Raw genomic sequence first — 18,871 nt, 5'->3', positions numbered from 1 at the left:
CAGCTTTAGCATCATTCCTTCCAAAGAAATCCCAGGGCTGAATTAGCAGCAAAAATCCCTACTCTGGGGACTTTCCTGGTGGTCCAGTGGTTAGGAATCTGCACTTCAACTGCCATTGGCCCAGGTTCAATCCCTGGTCAGGTAACTAAGATCACACATGCCAAGCAGCACAGCCAAAAATAAAAAATAAATCCTACTCTGGTGGAATTTATACTCTAGGAGGGAATAGAAAATTCAGAGGATTAGAAAGGAAGCAAAGACTTTGGGAAGGAAGACAAGGGGAATCATTTACCAAATCCTTCAATTCACCGATTCTCTCTCCTAAACATTCCTTGCAGTAGTTCAAGCTGAAAACAGATGGCAGCTGCATTAAAGCCGTATTCAGGGTGTTAATCAAATAGGAAGCTGTTAGACTGATATGGCTCCAATGTCCCGGCAGCCTGAGTCAGCAAACCAAAATCTAAGGCTGAAATGCCTCAAGGTTATTAAAGCAAAGCTAAGGACAGCCAATCACATTCACCCAGCCGGGCTTTAAGCTGTATCCAACCAGCAAGTCCCTGCCTTGCTTCCTACAAGCCAGTCTCTGAGCTCCAGCCGGTGAAGCTGCCTCAACACAGTTTGGTGCTGGCTGATTTGAATCAAAAAATGTCCAAATAAACTGTTAAAATATTTGAAATGCCTAAGTTTATCTTTCAACAGGGAGCATATTCAAAAGACACTGAGGGGGCCCCTCCCCACTGGGCAGAGCTGCAAACAACGCCTCTGGTCCTTCACTTTGGACAGAAGTGAGACTGTATCAGTATTCCTGGGAAGTAGCCAAAGGCCTGGGCTTTAGTCAGGGGTCTGGAAAGAAAAAACCTGGGAGATCAGAGACGAGACGATCTGGAGTGGAGGTACGCAGAGGCACACACGGACCCTCCATGGAGAGGATGGACTTGCAAGTCACACCTTCACACCCACCAGAAACACCCACATGACACGCAGGTTGTGCATCACTGAGCAACCCAGGAGACAAAATGACTCAGTCAGCCGACGTTGTCAGCCATCGTCACTGGCCACCCAGGACTTAAACAAGAGGTGAGTGACGGAAGAAGTCACCGTGCCAGAGATGGGGCCAGAGACGGCCCCGCACTGTGGACTCGCACTTTCCGAGGTGGATCAGCTGCCGCTGCCTCTGCGTGTCCCAGCCAGCTGCGAAGGGAGAGCCTGTGGCCCCTCCGCACGGGTGTCAGGACTTCCCCAGTGGTCCAGTGGTTGAAACTCTGTTCTGTCTACACAAGGCACATGGGTTTGATCCTTGATCAGAGAACTAAGATCCCACGTGTCGTACAGCATGGCCGAAAAAAAAAAAAAGGTAGCCTCACAGGTGAGGATTCCAATTCCAGGCGTGGGTTTGCCTTTCCTGCCAGCTCGGCGGTCTCCGGGTCCACAGGCATGGGACCCCTGACAACGCAGCTTCTGAGTGCTGGCTCAAAAACTCAGGAGTTCCCCGGGGGAAATCCGAAGCTGGCCCCCAAACACTGAAGGCAAGGAAGAACCAAAGTCAGGCAGGTAGGTGGCAGACTTAATAAGCAAGGGAACTTACATAGGAGGACTGGCTTGGGCCAGTCCAGGAGGTGTCTCCACCCTCCCAGCAGATCTTCACGTTCATGCAGAGACCTTAACCGGTTCAGTCGTGTGTTCAGTCCAGGAGGTCTCAACACCTCACTGCTCTCCCTCCAGGCTGCGTCCTTACAAATGGGACTGTGGGAAAGGAAGGCGGAAGGTACAGTTCAAGGTTGGGGAGGGACTGAGGAGCCTCCGATTGCCTGGGGCCAGCGCAAGGGTCAGTCCAAGGTTGCATCTTCTTTAAAACCTCCCTCGACACTGCAGGCCTCCCCAGTGGCTCCTCCAATCCCACTCGCACCCTTACTCCCTACAACGGGTTCTGAGAGGTCAGCAAGGCACTTCACCAGCATCAAGATGGCTTGTGGCTTGTTCGGCAGCAATAGGCACATGAAGAGAAAACAGAGATCAGAACAATTCCCCAAATTAAGTAACACCATTTCCCCATCAAGAGCCGCATGACCCAAACCACGGATTTACCAAAGTTCCCTTGGCTGGGGGTAGATCACTCAGGGTGTTCGCTTGTGTCTCCATGTGACTTTAATAAAAAAGACACACTCACAGATCCATCAGGTGTGAACATGCAACATCGTGTTTAGACAACAAACACACAGGTGCCTCCTTGTGAAGCATTGAGAACGTCCCAGGCCATTTTAACTTGGAGGACGGCTTTTCTCCCTGAGGCATTCCGGCGTACAGGGAGGGCTGGCTCTCCCGGCTATCATTCAAGGCTTGCTGGGTGAACTGGGGGAGGGCTTCCGCATGGGCTAAAATAGCATCCAGGCCAATGGAGGGATGAAGGTGGTGGCCAGGTGACGACACCAGTGGAAAAGAGAACAGGCCCGCCTGTCCTCGAGGAGGGGTAGTTGGGCAGCTTTAGGACCTGACCTGGTTGAGCACACCACACATGCTGGCTGGGGGAGGCAGCCCTGTCAGGTGTGAGATGGACTAGGGAGGGGTCCACCAGACCAGGACCCCCTCTCTCCGTGGGTGCACAGTCCACTCCAAGCATACTGCATTTCCACAGCCAGCTGGCAGCACCACAGGGGTCCAGCGGAGACTGAGCAGTTCCCTCGGACACAGGAGTAGGAAGCAACCCTCCTACCTGGGTGGGACGTCCCACTATAGCTTCCCATGGACACCACCTGTCCCGGGCGTGGGGGCTTGGCGCTCCCAGCAGCACAGCACATTGACTCACGGTGAGAAGCTGGGCACTGCTGTCTGTTGACACTTCAATACTTCACGGGGTTGCGATTTTTGGCAGGGCCCCCAGGCTGGCCTAGGGGGTAACAGTCCCTGCTGGTTGATCACTCAAGTGCATAAACTCTGGGACAGCGTCTCAGTCCACCCAGGCAGGGTGGTTGGACCTGTTAGTGATTTAATCTGCTGCCTGCAGGTTTGAAGGCAGAGGGAACTGCCTTTGAACACCATGCTTCTTCGCTAGTCTCACAGCCCAGCCTTTGACACGTGACCCCCATCACTGTTTGACAAAGGCGTCAGTTCATGGCGCTCTGCTTCTCTGATCACCAGAGGGTGGCGGCCTGGTTCATGCGGTGGCAGAAAAGCTTGAGTTAGGCCAGAAGCAGTGCCCACGCAAATCAAGGCATACTTAGAACCATCACTTAGTTGATGTAATCCGGTTGCTGACCGATCGCTGGTGGGGAACTCCCGGGCGTGGCCCCGGCCTCCTCTGGCAGCTGCCGTGGGCACTGTTTAGAACAGGAGGTGCTGCTGCTGCATTAACCAACTCACTGTATTTCAAGGGCAATGCAGGATCCTGGCAACACGCCACCCCATGCTGGTGCTGCGGCGGACGCCGTTCCTGTGCATCCCACCTACTATGATTCTACTAAAGGCCAGTAACCAGGGCTGGTACCCAGACTGGGGCATCAGCCTCCTGATCGCCAGGGGGGTCAGCGCCTCGTGAGTGGGGACATGGAAGACAAGTGAGGTGCCCAGTCTCTTGCAGGGGGGATGCAAATGTCTCTCCATACATCCTGACCACACCAGGGGTTGTTTACGAAAATCCACTTCCGGGTCCTTGTTGTCCAAGCCACCAGGTTACTCCCTTGAGAACAGCCCGGCTGTCAGGACAAAGGGCAGATGGCCAGGGCTCAGGAGGGACCACCAGCTCAATGCTGGCTTCAGCCCTCAGCTGCCACAGTTCAGCCCCTTGACAAGAACAGATTTTTATTGAATTTATGCAAATAACTGTATTGCCATGAAAATAAGAATACTCGTTCTAAAATTTTCTCAGTTCTGGAGAGATCAAGTAGGGAGGAAAAGATAAATGTTTCATCTTTGCTCCCAAGGGTATAAGTCAGCAAATTGCTGATAGTTTAAAAGACAAATGGTTTTCTTAAATCTGGAGAAAACAAAACACTGAAGAATCAACGTTTCCAATAAAGAGTCATAAAAATCATAGTCATCCTCAGCAGTTTTCCATCGGAACTCTGTGACTCTGTATTCAGTTCAGTGGTGTGATCTTAGTTCTCAGAAAGCTATAAAGTGAAGTGAAAGTGAAAGCCGATCAGTGGTGTCCTACTCTTTAGGACCCCATGGACTCTACAGTCCATGGAATTCTCCAGGCCAGAATACCAGAGTGGGTAGCCTTTCCCTTCTCCAGGGGATCTTCCCAATCCAGGGATCGAACCCAGGTCTCGGGCGGATTCTTTACCAGCTGAGTGACAAAGGAAGCCCAAGAATACTGGAGTGGGTAGCCTATCCCTACTCCAGGGGATCTTCCCGACCCAGGAATTGAACTGGTGTCTCCTGCATTGCAGGCAGATTTTTTACTGACTGAGCTATCAGGGAAGCCCTTTGGAAAGCTATACTTTTCCACAAACCTTGAAGAAACGCTTCAAGATTCTTCTTAGAGGAACACTTTTGCAAAAGCATCAGAGCATGACGAATGTCTGTAAATGACAGAAGGACTTTAAAATGGCCACGGATGAAGATCCGAGGAGAGTTCATTATGGCACAGTTGGCAAGGAAATCTGGTCACCTCTGTGATTCGCATCCTCCTGACGACCTCCTCCGACACTGAACAGCAAAGACAGGCTGTGGGCAGAGGCCAAGGGCACGGGACCCCTGGGTTGTGCAACGTACCCTGCCCTGCAGAAGCAGCCAGCCTCCCAGAAGGCCGAACTGCCTTCCAAAGGACCCTGGATCACCAGCTTAGAGGCAGCTCCTGAAGGGATGTGGCGCCCAGCCTCAGGATGCAGCGTATGCTTAAATCAAAGACTTTTCTTTCTCTCTTTAGTTGCTAACTCATGTCTGACTCTTGGGACCCCATGGACTGTAGCCCACCAGGCTCCTCTGTCCATGGGATTCTCTAAGCAACAATACTGGAGTGTTGTTTCCTTCTACAGGGGACCTTCCCGACCTAGGAATCAAACCTGGGTCTCTTGCATTGCAGGCAAATTCTTTATCAACTCAGCTATGAGGAATTCTGTATGGGGCTAAGTTCCCAGTAAGAAGAACCCCTGGGTACAGAAAGGGGCATGGGGAACAGAAGTGACCCACTCACCATCAGTCCCACTGATCTAATCACGATGAGGAAGTGCATGCTTTCCATCCTTGCCACCCTGAGCTCTGCAGGGTTAAAGCTCTGGTCTCCAAAGGGGACACACTCTCTGGCCAGGGCACACAGCCAGTGTCTTATTAGAATCAGAACACTCTGGCCTCCCGCTGCCCCAGGGACCAGAAAGGCAGTATGCTGGCCGTGGGATTTGACCCCGACCAGCTATGAGAGGCAGTGCTTCTTTGCAGTGGGACTGGGAGACGAGGACACAACCCCAGCGGTCCACTTGGGTGCCTCCTGGTGCCCCCAGGCTTCCTGATGCCAAGGCTCTCTGACCCCGCAGCAACTGCTGTCTGAGAGAAGGGTGTGTGGTGGGACTGCCAAGGGCTGGCTTCCAGGAGTAAAGGTTTGAGCCACCAGGCAAGCCGCCAAGTCCTGCTGAGAGAATGGCTGAGGGCGAGGGGAATTTAGAAGGAACAGTGGCTTAGGGAGAGGGTGGCTCCCGACCAGGACACACCTGAAAACAGACGCAGGGCCGGGGGCTGCTGCTGATCCCACTGACTGTCCTCTTCCGAATTTTCCTGCAGAAAGGGAGGCCCACAGGAACCAGAAGGGGCTGCCCCCTAAACCAGCTGGAAGTAGATGCCTGTGGTACAAGGGGGTGCAACATCGCAGCCACGAGACATGCGCAGCTCAGGAACCAAGGAGCATTCATTCTATAGAAGTATATTTGTATAAAATTCTAGAAAAGGCAAATCTTATCTAAAGTGACAGTAAGCTCTTCTGGAGGTAGGGCGACCGACTGCAAAGGGGCATGGGGAGATTTTTGCAGTGATGGAAACGCTCTCTGCTCTTTCACCTTCAATCCTCAGGAGTCCCTTTATTGTTTTTGGCTGTGCTGCACGGCTTGCAGAATCTTGTTTCCCCAACCAGGGATGGAACTCGTGCCCTGTGCAGCTGAAGTGTGGAGTCCTAACCACTGGACCACCAGGGAATTCCTGGAAGCGCCCTATATTCTGATTGAGGTGGCAGTTCCACAAGTGGAACTATTTTTATCAAACTTATTTGACTGTATACTTGAAATGGGTACAATTTACTGCATGTAAATTATGCCTCAATTTACAGGCTCAACCGCCGCCTCAGCACAAGGCTGTCGGCCAGCAAAGCCACAACCCATGTGAGCTACAAAATCATTGCTGCTTCTCCTGCATTTTGCGAATCACCTACAAGAATCTCTCGGGGCCAGCCCTGACCAAACACAGGGGAAAGTGAATTCTGGGAAATGTATTCATGGTTCAGCCTGGCCAACTTGACAACTTACAGAACCATCACAACACTCCAAACATTCGATGGCTTCCAACTCCTCTCAGTGCTTATAAACTTACAAGGTTCTGGGACTTCCCTGGTGGTCCAGTGGCTAAGACACCATGCTCCCAATACAGGGGGCCGGGGTTCGACCCCTGCTCAGGGAACTAGATCCCACATGCTGCGGCTAAGATCTCACATGCTGTAACGAAGACCCACTGCAGCCAAATAAATAAATATATATATATATAAAATGTATATGAAAGAATAGAACATATATGATAATATATATAATTCATAATATCTATGAAAGAAGAACAATATTATTTTTAAAAGTTAATTTTGTGACCTGATTTCCAGCAGACCTTCTGGCTTTCCCTCCTGCCCACTTCTCACATTACATGTATTGACATTCAGTGCTGGTGTCTTTCTAAATTTCCCAGTCTTTCCACACTATGCCTCCTGGCTGGAATATTCTTCCTTCCGTCCCTCTATCCTGGCTGAGACGTGTTCACCCTTAAGGCCTCAGCTGTTTTAGGGAACCACTTCATACTTGGCAGCCAGTATACAAAACCACGTCCACAGCTGGCTCCTAATAAACTTCAACTGAACGAACTGTGTGCCACTGAGAATTACAACTGATGGTCAGTGAAAGAATATGGCTGGAGACTCGGGCACATAGGAGATAAAGTGCTACGGCAAAGGTCAGCGGGAAGGTAACACATGCAGCCCGTTAACATCTCACTTCTGTGCCCCCAGCCTCCCAGGAAACTCGTGGCAGTGCCGAGAGACATTTTTGGTTGTCACCGCTGGGGAAGGAAGGGTCACTGGAATCTAGTGAGCGGGGACTTGGAAGCTGTAAAGCATCGTACGATGTACAGGACAGCTCCCCTTTCCCCAACAAAGAAGTACCTGTGCAAAACATCCACGGTGCCAAGGCTGAGAAACTCAGACAAGAATAAAGGGTGCCTGGGTATCATTATACAAAAATATGCATTTACATAAATGTATTAGTTCTCAATGCAGTTTACAACAGTTAAAAACATCAGTATTTAATTACATGTGATTGTCCTACATGCCAGCAATACAAAGCGTTGCATTAGTACCGCCGAAACCGAAGGAATTGGTGAGTGCAATGCGTCTGTTCTCAGCTTTCCAGTCCTGTGCCTTGAGTGGCACGTAATTGAGATCAAACTGCGGCTCTGTGCAGTCCAGGTTTAGAGTAGGCGGCAGTTTCCGATGGTAACAAGCCAGGGCGGTAAAGGCGGCCTCGGCCGCCCCGGCAGCCCCCAGGAGGTGCCCCGTGGCTCCCTTGGTGGAGGAGATGGCAAGGGCGTGTGCGTGGTCTTTGAAAAGCTGTTTGATGGCTTTGTTTTCAGCAGCATCTCCCAAAGGTGTGGAAGTAGCATGTGCATTGATGTAGGATACTTCTTCAGGTTGGATGCCTGCATCTTTCACAGCAGCGGCCATGCACCTAATAAATAAGAAAAAAGCAGTTGAACTCATCAGAACGACACTTCATTTTAAAAGCCCATCATCTGTGGGCTTCTCCAGTGGTTGGTTCAGTGGTAAAGAACCCACCAGCCAATGCAGGAGACATGGGTTCAATCCCTGGGTTGGGAAGATCCCCTGGAGAAGGAACCCACTTCAGTCTTCTTGCCTGGAGAATCCCCATGGACAGAGGAGTTTGGCGGGCTACAGTCCATGGGGTCACAAAGAGTAAGACATGACTGAGCGACTGAACACACACTCATTGTCCATATGACTACAGATAATGGCTACAGAAATACCCAAGTACACTGGATAAAAAGAACCCTTTACGTTCTCATAACAGAACAGCATCTTGGATTACCACGTGCACTAGAATGCCATCTGCATGGGAATACCAAGGCACCCCCAGTACCCTGGACTGATTCATCACCGTGACATAAACATATAAGCCTATGGATTTTATAATCTCTAATAAAACATAATTCCATTTTATCTGAACTGTCCTTTTTTCCTGGAGGAAAAAGCCATGTAGACTCAACCTCAGAATAATTTTTCTTTGGGGAATTTCCTATCAGTGGGGTATGCATATAGAGTTAAAATAAGGAGAAAAGATTTATAACTATGTTTTAATTTTTTCTTTCACATTTAAATGTAAAACTTTGCATATTTCCCAATAATCTAAAAAAAGAGTCCACACAAAAACGTGCCATTACCTTAATGCTTCAAATATCTTTCAAAACCTTCTTATTCAGGCCATAAGAATTCTAAGTCAATGAAGAAGTAAAAGGCAAACCTCCAAACAGACAAATTTAAAAATAAAATATTTCAAAAAAAATAAAACATTTCTCTGGGAAAACCTTTGAAAATCTCATGGATGTTAACACCTCCTTTTTCAGTTCTGGGCTGCCTCGATTTCTCAGAAGGAAATATAAGGGTATAATCTGAAGTGTGATGAAGGGTTTCGACCATCTCCTCATCCAGCTGGCTGCTACGCTTGACATTTCCAGTACCACTAACTACTCAATAAAACTCAAAAGGATGTTCAAACGTTTTCAAATATTTCAAGCATGGTAAAACACCAAGGCCGGATACTACCATTTCCCCTAAGTTGAGACTCCAACAGTCTTAGCTGAAGAAATGGGAACACACGAGCAGTCTTTACCTGAAGGCACCCTCTCCTCCAGGGTCGGGGGCGGTTATGTGGCCGGCATCCCCGGAGAGTCCGTAACCCACCATCTCTGCGTAGACCCGGGCCCCTCTGCGGAGCGCATGCCCGTGTTCTTCCAGGACCAGCACGGCCGCGCCTTCTCCCATGACAAACCCGTCCCTCTGGGGGTGAAACGGTCGACAGGCGGACTTCGGATCCGCGTTTGTGCTCAGAGCCCGGGCTCTGGCGAACCCAGCAAGGGACAAGGGGCTGATGCAAGAGTCCGTCCCCCCGGCTACCATCACGTCCGCATCTCCGTGGGCTACGAACCTGAACGCGTCTCCCACCGCGTGAGCCCCGGTGGTGCAGGCCGTGGAGACCGCGTGGTTGGGGCCCTTGAGTTTATGGCGGATGCTGACTTGGCCTGCTGGCATGTTGACCAGAATCTTAGGGACGAAGAATGGGCTGACTTTACTGTAACCTTTGGTCTGAAACGTTAAAGCGGTTTCGGAAATCACTTCGAGAGGAACCATTCCCATGCCGATTGCGACGCCTGTAGCTGCCTGGTCAGCTTCTGATTGAGGGTGCCAGCCCGCATCTTTTAAGGCTAACTCAGCGGCAGCGATGGCCATCACCGTGGGAGGAGACACGGACTTAGTATCTGACTTGGACACAAAGTTTAGCTCGTTGAACTGCCCTTCATCACAACCTCTTGGCACGTAAGCAGCAACGCTGCACGGGATGCTCTGGTACTCGTCGCCAACCAGGGAGACGATTCCACTCTCTCCCCGGACAAGGCGGTCCCACACCAGCTGAGTTCCAACGCCAAGAGGGGTCACTAAACCGATGCCAGTGACCACGACCCGCCGACGCAATCCTGGTGCTGATGCGGTTGCCAAAAACCGCCTTTCATTTACTAATCGCTGGCATGATCTTGCGTGTAACAGATGACGTTTGGTAATCCTTAGGAAAATTTGCAAGCCATCGGACAGCATGGTTGAAATTCAGAGGGTCAGCACCTTTCCTGAAACAGACCACATGCCCAGCAGGTATATTCACTGTGGTTTAGAACACCTTAAAAGGTCTAAAAAACAACATCCAGGGTGTGGTTTTCAGGCGCTCGGTTGTGAGCTGTTAAGGGAACGCAGGGAAAATAACGTTACTTCATTTTAATTTATACTTATTATCGAACCACCTGTTTGGACGCAGCCCTTTTCAGACTCCAATTACCCTAAAATATTCGAAGACAAAGGGGTGAAACGACGATTGATTCGAATCACAGAAACAGAACTTGACTATGAAACACATACGGGCACTCCTGGCCTGATACAGGCTGCGGAAAGCACCCTTTTTCAGGATGGCTAACACCATATTACATTTAATGCTTCTGGTATTAACGGAGTAAAACACATTTCGGGGCGTAGTCTTCGAAGTAGGGGTGAGAGGACTTTTCGGATCCTCAGCACCGAGAGAAACAGGATTTCTGCGACCGCGAAAGTCAAGGGCGAGGGGAGGCCGGGGACAAGGGACAGTGGCCAACTCCCAGAGCCGCCCCAGACACCCGGGGAGGGCGTGGAGAGAGGAACAGACAGCAGGCCCGGGTCCTCCACGCCGCTCTCTGCACCCGCCCCCGACCCGATGGAGCGCTGGAGCGCGAAAGCCGAAGAGGGGCGAGCCGCACTACCTGCACCTGGTGCGGTCCGCGCAGCCGCAGTCCCCAGCGCCCGGCGGGCGATGCGCACGCGCACACGAACTTCCGGGCTCGCTGGCGCACGCGCACAGGCACGTCCGCGAGGGCGCGCACGCATGAACGCGAGGGAGCGCGCGCCCGCTGGGCCGAGCGCCCTTCCCTCCGCGTCCCCTTGGCGGAGGTCAGACCTTCCTGGGGGCGGATCCCGGCTCCGGGCCTGTGGCCGCCTGGGCCGCTCCAAGATAAGCTGGAACGCGCACGAAACGCAAGGAGAGAGCATTTTGCCCGTCAAGAGGGAATTTTTTATTTTTTTCTAATAATGCCCAAATAGACTCCTGTGGTGGGGAAAAGGGGCACCGTCAGATTCTGCTGGACTCCTAGGGAAGAGTTAAAGACGTTCCTGTGTCCTTCCAGTGATTTCTGAATCGCCCACAGCTGTTTGTAGTAGCAAAGTCGGCCGAAATAAAATGCCCAGCAGCAGGAAGTGGGCTGTGAGTTTTGTTGTTGTTCGGTCGCTACATCCCTTCCGACTCTTTGCGACCCCATGCACCACAAAGCTGTGGTACACCTAAATGCTCTGCGGCCACTTGAAATAATTCTGCGTGTGACTATTAATGTAGGGCTTCCCGGGTGGCTCGGTGGTAAAGAAAGGCTTGCCGGGGCAGAAGACAACGGGGTTCCATCCCTGGAGAAGGAAACGGGGCAACCCACTCAGGTGTTCTTGCCTGGGAAATCCCAGGGACAGAGGAGCCTGGATAGCTACAGTCTAAGGAGTCGCTAAACATGGACTTATTTATTTATTAGTGTGGAAAGCATTTATTAATGTGCAAAGCTATTGATACTTTGTTAGAAGATCCAAGTCGTAGCTTGTGTTTTTACTTTTTAAAGGGGATTTGGGTTGGGGGGGGGGGTTGTCTGCAAAGTATGTACAGTAATAGTGATGTCCCTCCCACACACACCTTTTTTTCCCAGCGGTGCAGAGACTTGAGGGATCTTAGTTTCCCCTCCAGGGGTGGAACCCAGGACCATCCGCAGTGGAAGCGCTGAGCCCCACTGAACCTCCAGGGAATTTCCTCCCATCCTTACTTTTGCTTAGTTTTGTTTCCTATCTTGTCTACAGTATACAAATAAGCCTTTCTAATAATAAACATGTTTACTTTTAAATTTTATTTTCAGATCTTGCGTGGTGCTCAAAATATCACACCCAGTGTCTGACAAGAATGGAGACAGGAATAGAACAAAGAAAAACATAGACATTTATTTCTAAGTCTTTGAAAAATTCAGCAACTTATTTGCTCAGAGCTGACTGAATTTATGAAGGGGAAAATAACATGAGCGTATTTTTTAAAATTGAAGAAGTCAGCAAGGTAGTATTTAATGGAAGAGCAAACTCATTGGAAAAGACTCTGATGCTGGGTAAGATTGAAGGCAAAAGGAGAAGAGGGGAGACAGAGGATGAGACGGTTGGACAGAATCATCAACTCAATGGACATGCATTTGCGCAAACTCTGGGAGATAGTGAAGGACAGAGGAGCCTGGTGTGTTGCAGTTCACGGGGTCACAAAGAGTCAGACCTGACTTAGGGACTGAGCAACTACAGCTCATGTGCTGTCCCAGGTGAATTTTGTGTCCTTTTTCGTTTTTTAGTTTTTGGTCCTGCTGGGCAGCTTGCAGGATCTTAGTTCTCCAACTAGGGATTGAATCTGCACCCTCATCCCTTAGCAATGAAAGCATGGGGACCTAACCACTGGACTGCCACTGAATTCCCTGTCCTTTTCTCTCCTTTAGAAAGGGTTGACTATATACTCTGCATCTGAACCTGTCAGAGTGTTTGTTTCTTTCTGGGCAATGTCTCTTGAAGCATTTTTTTCCCAAGTAGAGTGCTTTGCCATCTTTCCCAGCTCTAGAGGATTTGGGAGGAACTTAGCTTTTCTTGGTTAGTAATGGATTTAAATGTGTCTGGAAATAAACTTTTTCTAAAATTGCTCCCTAATATGACCTTGAGTCATCCTTGATCCAAGGCCTAGTCCATCACTTCTTAGTACAACCTTCTTTCAATGATAGTAGAGTTACTTTAAGAGAAATTAAAACAAACATATGGTTATAAAATACAGCTAAAACTTAATGAGTGAGAAGTACCCAAATTTGCTCTCTCCTCTCTTCATTGATATACAGTGTTTTCGAGTCACAGTGTGAAAAGACCTAAAATATATTTTATGAAGCCAAACTCATATGTAACATACAGTTTTAACACGCTGTTCTTTTTTCTTTCGTACACCACAAAATTATCTTGCATAACAAGTGACAAGTTGATTAAAATATTGTAGAAAAGTAAAACCACTGATGAGTCATTTCATTTTCATTCCTCCCTCTGATCTTCCCTTTGGTCTGGAAAGGGGTGAGAAATTTTATGATATTCTAATAGCTGTATATGATTTAGTACCATGTGTGTACATGTGCTTAGACTCAATCATGTGTGATTCTTTGCGACCCTATGGACTGTAGCCCACCAGGCTCCTCTGTCCATGGGGATTCTCCAGGCAGGCATACTGGAGTGGGTTGCCATTCCCTACTCCGCAGGGTCTTTCCAACCCAGGGATCAAACCCAGGTCTCTCTGCATTGCAGGTGGATTTTTTTTACCATTTGAGCCATCAGGGAAGCCCTTTAGTACCATACTCTTTGCCAAAATACATTGGTATTTTATCTAAAATAAAAACCTTCTAAACAGCCCCACTTACCATAGTCTCTTGTTCAGCTATAGGTTTACTGAAATTTTTGTGATTCGGTTCAAAACTGTCTTTCGAGGCATAGTTCCCACTCTCTGTTAAAACAGGTGTCCACCCAAGATGGCTGTTCTCTTGCTCTGCTCACCTAGAGTCTGCTTCACCTGCGTCTGTGCACATGACTGACCTGCCTACATACTTGCCCCAGTCCCAGCGAGGGATTGTTCTAATCTTCAGATCAGAACCTCCCTAACGTGACAGTTTATCAAAGGGGCCGTGAGGGGTATGCCCCTCTGCTTTTTCCTCCTGGTAACCTATGAGCTAGCTGGATGCCAACGTGGGCCCCCTCCCACCGGAAGCAAAGACCCCTACCACGTCCTGCCCACCTGCCCACCGTCTGCGGCACGCATGTAAGATCCCTCCGTCCATTACACCATCAATGTCTCTGGGCTCTTTTTTCAGTCTTGAAGCAAGTACAGGATTTGCAAGCCTATGGGGTACAGACCAACACCCAGCAAAACTAAGCTTATCGCCTCTGGATGGACTTCAGCTTCTCTTTTTTCATCTCTGTATCTTTGCTTGTACTTTCTTGTCTTCAACATTTCTGCCTAACCTGAGCCAGAAACTGGCATATGGAAATGAATAGGGTATGGTTCCTGCTTTCAAGAAATTCATTGTCTAGTAGAAGGAAATAGCCGTGAAGACAAATACGTGCCAAGTACTGAAACAGGTGCTATAATAAAAGAATATAACAGAATTATAATAACGTGACAGAGACAACATAATACCATGGGTCAATACTACCTTCCAAAGTCAGGAAAGTCTTCCAAAAGGTTAACCTTTGAACTGCATTTTGAAGATGAGTAAATGTCTAGTAATCTTGGTGGGAAAGGGCATCCTGCCAGGCAGAACAGAACCAACTTCTGAGACCTGGCATCTTCTACAACCTGCTGGTAGTAGTTCAGTGTGACCAACACTGGATTTGAGATGTGGGACAAAGCAACAGGGAAAGTCTGAGAGTGAAGAATGGGCTGATGGGAACAAGTCTTGGGTTTTGTGCAAAAGACTTTGGATTACTCCTGTGGGTCAGAGATGGTATGTGGGCAGCCCCAGTCTGCAACCTATGGACTGCAACCTTCTTTTATTGAATCTAAATTCCTCTAGGAAGGAAATGGTACAGTCTCTAATTCCCTACCCCAGGCCCTCTGCTTCTCCTTTGTGTCTTGAACAAAGCCACTTACGTTCAAATTTCTTTCCTAATTCCTGACATCACTTGACTGTAGAGTGTGTGCTGAATTGCTGAAATTTGGTCTTTGTACACTCCCGCTGGATTAAACCTTGGGGACAAGATTCTGAGTAAAACAAAAATAGCTTTATTGCTGGGCCAGGCAAAGGGGGTCATAGCGGGCAAATGCCCTCAAGACTGGGTGTCCTGCCCTAGTAGGGGTAGTGAGGAATCATGGTGTTCAAGGATCAGGGCATGGTCCGCTTGTGGACGTCCTTCTGAGTGGCTGGTGGAGAGGTAATCCAGAGTCAGCATCATCAGCCTTCTGGTTCCAACTGGTCTGGGGTCTGCCTTCTTGTGGGCAGCATGCAATTAACTTCTCCACCTGGTGGGGGTTTCAGAATCTGAAAAACAGCTCACAGGCCAAGGTTCAGAGTATTATCTATAGTCCTTGAGAAAGAACTAAAGGTCCTTGACTTTGTTTAATGGCCAAAGTATTGTTTTGTCCTGCTTCACTGTTTCCCTTTGACTAAAGTCTTTCTATAGACAGAAGGCAGGCAGAGGACATGGGTCGGGTGCGGGGCGGGGGGGGGTCTGTTCCCAGAAGTCTTTATAAGGGTCTTGCTTAGTTACATGTGGGCAAGGGGTAGCCACAGAAGACTTCTCAGCAAAGAATAATATGATCAGAGGAGTGATTTAGAAAGAGCATCATTGCAGTATGTGCAGGGGGGTTGGAGGGTGTGGGAATGGCCGTGGGGAAGAGAGTGCAGACTGGTGGGGCCTGAACGAGGGCAATGGCAAGGAGGAGAGATTGCTAGGATGCTGTCCTTAAGTGTGTGTGTATTTGGCGGTGGGCGGTGATCTCCCACAGCTGGTATGTTTGCCCCTTCCTCACCCCATTAACCTCCAAATTAAGGGTTCTGTTCAAATTCTTCCTCTTCCATGAAATTTCAACGACAGTGGAATTTTCCTTCCTCTAAATGAATACTTCTCAAACTTGACTGGGCACCTGAAAGGCTTACTGCACAGATTGCTGGGTCTCACCTGTAAAGATGGGGCTTGCAAGCTTCCCAGGTGGCTCAGTGGTAAAGAATCCGACTGCCAGTGCAGGAGACAGGGGTTCAATCCCTGGTCCGGGAAGATCGCACGTGCCCCGAGCAACTCAGCCTGTGTGCCGCAACTACTGAGCTTGTGCTCTAGACCCCATGAGCCGCAACTGCGGAGACCCGAGCACCCTCGAGCCGTGCTCTGCAACAAGAAAAGCTCCTGCAAGAAGAAGGCTGCACAACACAGTGAGAGAGGAGCCTCCACTTGCCACAGCTAGAGAGAAACCTGCACAGCAGTGAAGACCCAGCACAGCCAAAAATAAATAAAATTATGAAAAAAAAAAGAGATGGGGCTTGAGAACATCCTGATGAATTCCCTGGTGATGCTGCTGCTGGTCCAACCAGTGAGCGGACTCACAGGGACTGCTGTGAAGCCAGCAGGCCCGTGCTCATCTCCACCGCTTCAGTATGCAGCACAGCACCTTTAGTAGCCACTGCATAACTATTTGGTGAGTGAATGAGTTACAGAATGAACGGATAAACACATACGCGTATGCATACGCCGCTTTGTACGTTTCTCACCAAATGGTTTTTTCATGGTGGCTCTTTTTGTTTCATCAACTCAACAGCTATCTGCGTATAAGGTATTATTATTCGTTTTGTCCTTCCTACTAGATTAAAGGTTTCTTATGTCCTTCATCTCAGGCTGCTTTGCAGAGTGTGTGCTCAATAAATAGGAATTGGCTATATACGTAGTACGATCATGCAATAGTGAAGCATCACATTCTCCTGAAAGGCTTCAACCCCTCCCCTTGCCAGTAGTCTTCATTTAGGCCGACATTTTCATTTTTTATGATAAAACCTGTCCCAGGGAAATTTTAGTCGTATCTTTATTTCATCTAAGAATAGTGCCACCATATGTCATATGTCTTCTAAAGATGGTGTTCTTAATAAAGCTGGAATCCTAAAAGGAAATTCATTACTCTGAAGCAAAAAAAAAAAAAGTGAAAGAACAGAAAGTTCAAACCTGATTTAATACTAGAATATCCTTTTATGTGTTTGAAGCAGTGGTGGGTATAAAGAGATTAAGAGTAGCTTAATATCTTTGATTTTTCTACAGGAAATTGAAAATTCAAAATATTTTCAACTTACGTTAAGCAGAAGAAGCAGACAAGGAAAAGAATGAGTCAAGTCCCTTATTATAATAAATTCCTTAATAGCCCCATAAATGGTATCCTAGAGAGATTTTAGTTACTCAAAGTAAAGAGTAATTGGAAAGGAGTAAAATTTCAGGTGAATTAAAATAAACAGTAACTCAGTGAATTACCCTTGAAATGAGGATTTTTATTACGTTATGGACTGTATGATATTATAATAGCATTAATCTTGTCATTATGATTGCATGTTTCCCACAGAAGCACCCCCAAGACCAACAACTGTCAAGGGAAAAGCTGAGTTGCTAATACTCTATTCCTCCCCACATCCACATATGCATTCCTGCTTCAATCCTAGAGTGCTTCTACTTTGGTGTTTTATATATACTAGGTTTTCTCTTAAGATTGTATTTGGGGGAAAAAAAAAGAGGTGTTCTAGATCTTTAAAAAAAAATCCTATTAGATAGTATATGGTAACCTTATATGATTATTATAGAATAAATACGTTGATGGAAAAAGAAACTCCAGGAGAATACAGTCTGTGATGGAGACAGCTAATCACAACCCCAACCCCCACCTTCATCCTCCCTGCTTGAGGGTTGTGGGTGCTCCCTGTCCAGCTAAGGACTACACTTCCCAGCCTCCCAACCTCCCCAACCCTGGCGGACTTTTACCTAGTTGGGGCTTCCTTTTCACCAGTGATACAGTAAAGAAAATGCTGTTTGTCATTTCTGGCCGCATGAAGCAGATATGCCTTCTTTGTGCTCAGCCACTAAGTAAATGCAGAAGTCTCTGAGGCCATATAGCAGTAGTTAACAAACCACAAGCTAAATCCAGAAGTCTGCTTGTTTTTGTAAATAGTCTCATTGGAACATAGCTATACCTATTCATTCTAAAGTACATTTCACCCTTGAATAACATGGGCTTGAACTGCCTGGGTTCACTTAATATGTAGATTTTTTAAAAATATGAAATGCTACAGTGCTACACGGTCTGCTGTTGGTTAAATCCTCAGATTCAAAACCACTCAATACGATCTACAAGCTACAGTGGAAGCTCACATATATACAGAGGAAGTTACTCACAGAATTTGACTGCCAGGGAGTGTTGGTGACCGTAACACCCCATGCTGTTCACCCTAACACCCCATGTTAGGGGAGTTAAGAGCAAACTACTATTTGCTGCAGAGGCAGAGTAGTTACACAGTTGAAACAGAGACGGTATGGCCATAAAGCCTTAAACATTTACTAAATGGCAACCCATTCCAGTATTCTTGCCTGGAAAATTCCATGGACAGAGGAGCCTGGCACGGTACAGTCCATGGGCATGGGATTGCAAAGAGTTGGACACAACTGAGCAACGGAGCATGCATGCATATGGCCCTTTATAAAAAATGTTTGTTGATCTCTATGCTATGGGATGAAAGGAGCCTGGGGCCCTGAATCATTACACGGAGGAACTGACAAATGAGAACTGCATTGTTAAACTGCTGTGTGGACAAGAAAGGTATTTATGTTAAATCATGGAAATCTTTAGTTACAGAAGCTAACAACAAATTATCAGTTAAACACACTATTCTTGGAACCTGGAATATTATATTTATTAACATACAAATATTAATATATAAATAAATATTTATTAAAATCTCACACATATCTGGCAATTGAACAATAATTGAACCTGGAATATTATATTTATTAACATAAATAGTAATATATAAATAAATATTATATTTATTAAAATCTTCTCACACATATCTGGCAATTGAACAATAAGTAGATAGTATAGCTCAGGGCCTTGCTCAGAGATACTGGAAGAAAATTTCGAACTTAAAAAGCAAACTGAAGATAAAGCATCAAGAAAATTTAAAGTAACTTAAACAAAAACTAACCTATTTAAAACCTATCGTCAAGAAATTATATTTGTTGAGATTTGGAAAGGAATTTCTGCAAAGAAAGGAG

At 47.6% G+C, this 18,871-nt stretch overlaps 1 protein-coding gene and 1 long non-coding RNA gene across 3 annotated transcripts; both read right to left on the bottom strand.

Annotated features, from left to right (window-relative positions):
* Nucleotides 7,410-10,827, bottom strand: OXSM (3-oxoacyl-ACP synthase, mitochondrial). 2 transcript variants are annotated; one of them, XM_018042130.1, is made up of 3 exons: nucleotides 10,756-10,827; nucleotides 9,087-10,202; nucleotides 7,410-7,907 (listed from the first exon to the last, which is right to left on the bottom strand). In XM_018042130.1, exons 2-3 carry the CDS (start codon nucleotides 10,064-10,066, stop codon nucleotides 7,505-7,507), a joined length of 1,383 nt encoding a protein of 460 aa, XP_017897619.1. In that variant the 5' UTR covers nucleotides 10,067-10,202; nucleotides 10,756-10,827; the 3' UTR covers nucleotides 7,410-7,504. The 2 variants fall into 2 exon arrangements, with proteins under 2 accessions (XP_017897619.1, XP_017897620.1); XM_018042131.1 differs by having other exon boundaries at nucleotides 9,087-10,095; nucleotides 10,756-10,819.
* LOC108634086 lies at nucleotides 14,843-18,210 on the bottom strand. Its single transcript, XR_001917367.1, has 2 exons — nucleotides 15,755-18,210; nucleotides 14,843-15,095 (listed from the first exon to the last, which is right to left on the bottom strand). It is a non-coding gene; the product is annotated as an uncharacterized LOC108634086 (long non-coding RNA).

This window comes from Capra hircus, chromosome 27 (assembly GCF_001704415.2).
Source record: "Capra hircus breed San Clemente chromosome 27, ASM170441v1, whole genome shotgun sequence".
In the NCBI taxonomy this organism is placed as follows: domain Eukaryota; kingdom Metazoa; phylum Chordata; class Mammalia; order Artiodactyla; family Bovidae; genus Capra; species Capra hircus.
The sequence above is the reverse complement of the archived record's forward strand: the minus strand, read 5'-3'. Positions and strand labels throughout refer to the sequence as shown.

Excerpts from the sequence above, each read along its gene's own strand:
- OXSM (XM_018042130.1), bottom strand. The coding sequence starts at position 10,066 with ATGCTGTCCGATGGCTTGCAAATTTTCCTAAGGATTACCAAACGTCAT. Across the intron at positions 7,908-9,086 it reads GGAGGAGAGGGTGCCTTCAG|GTGCATGGCCGCTGCTGTGA; the intron begins GTAAAGACTGCT and ends CTTATTTATTAG.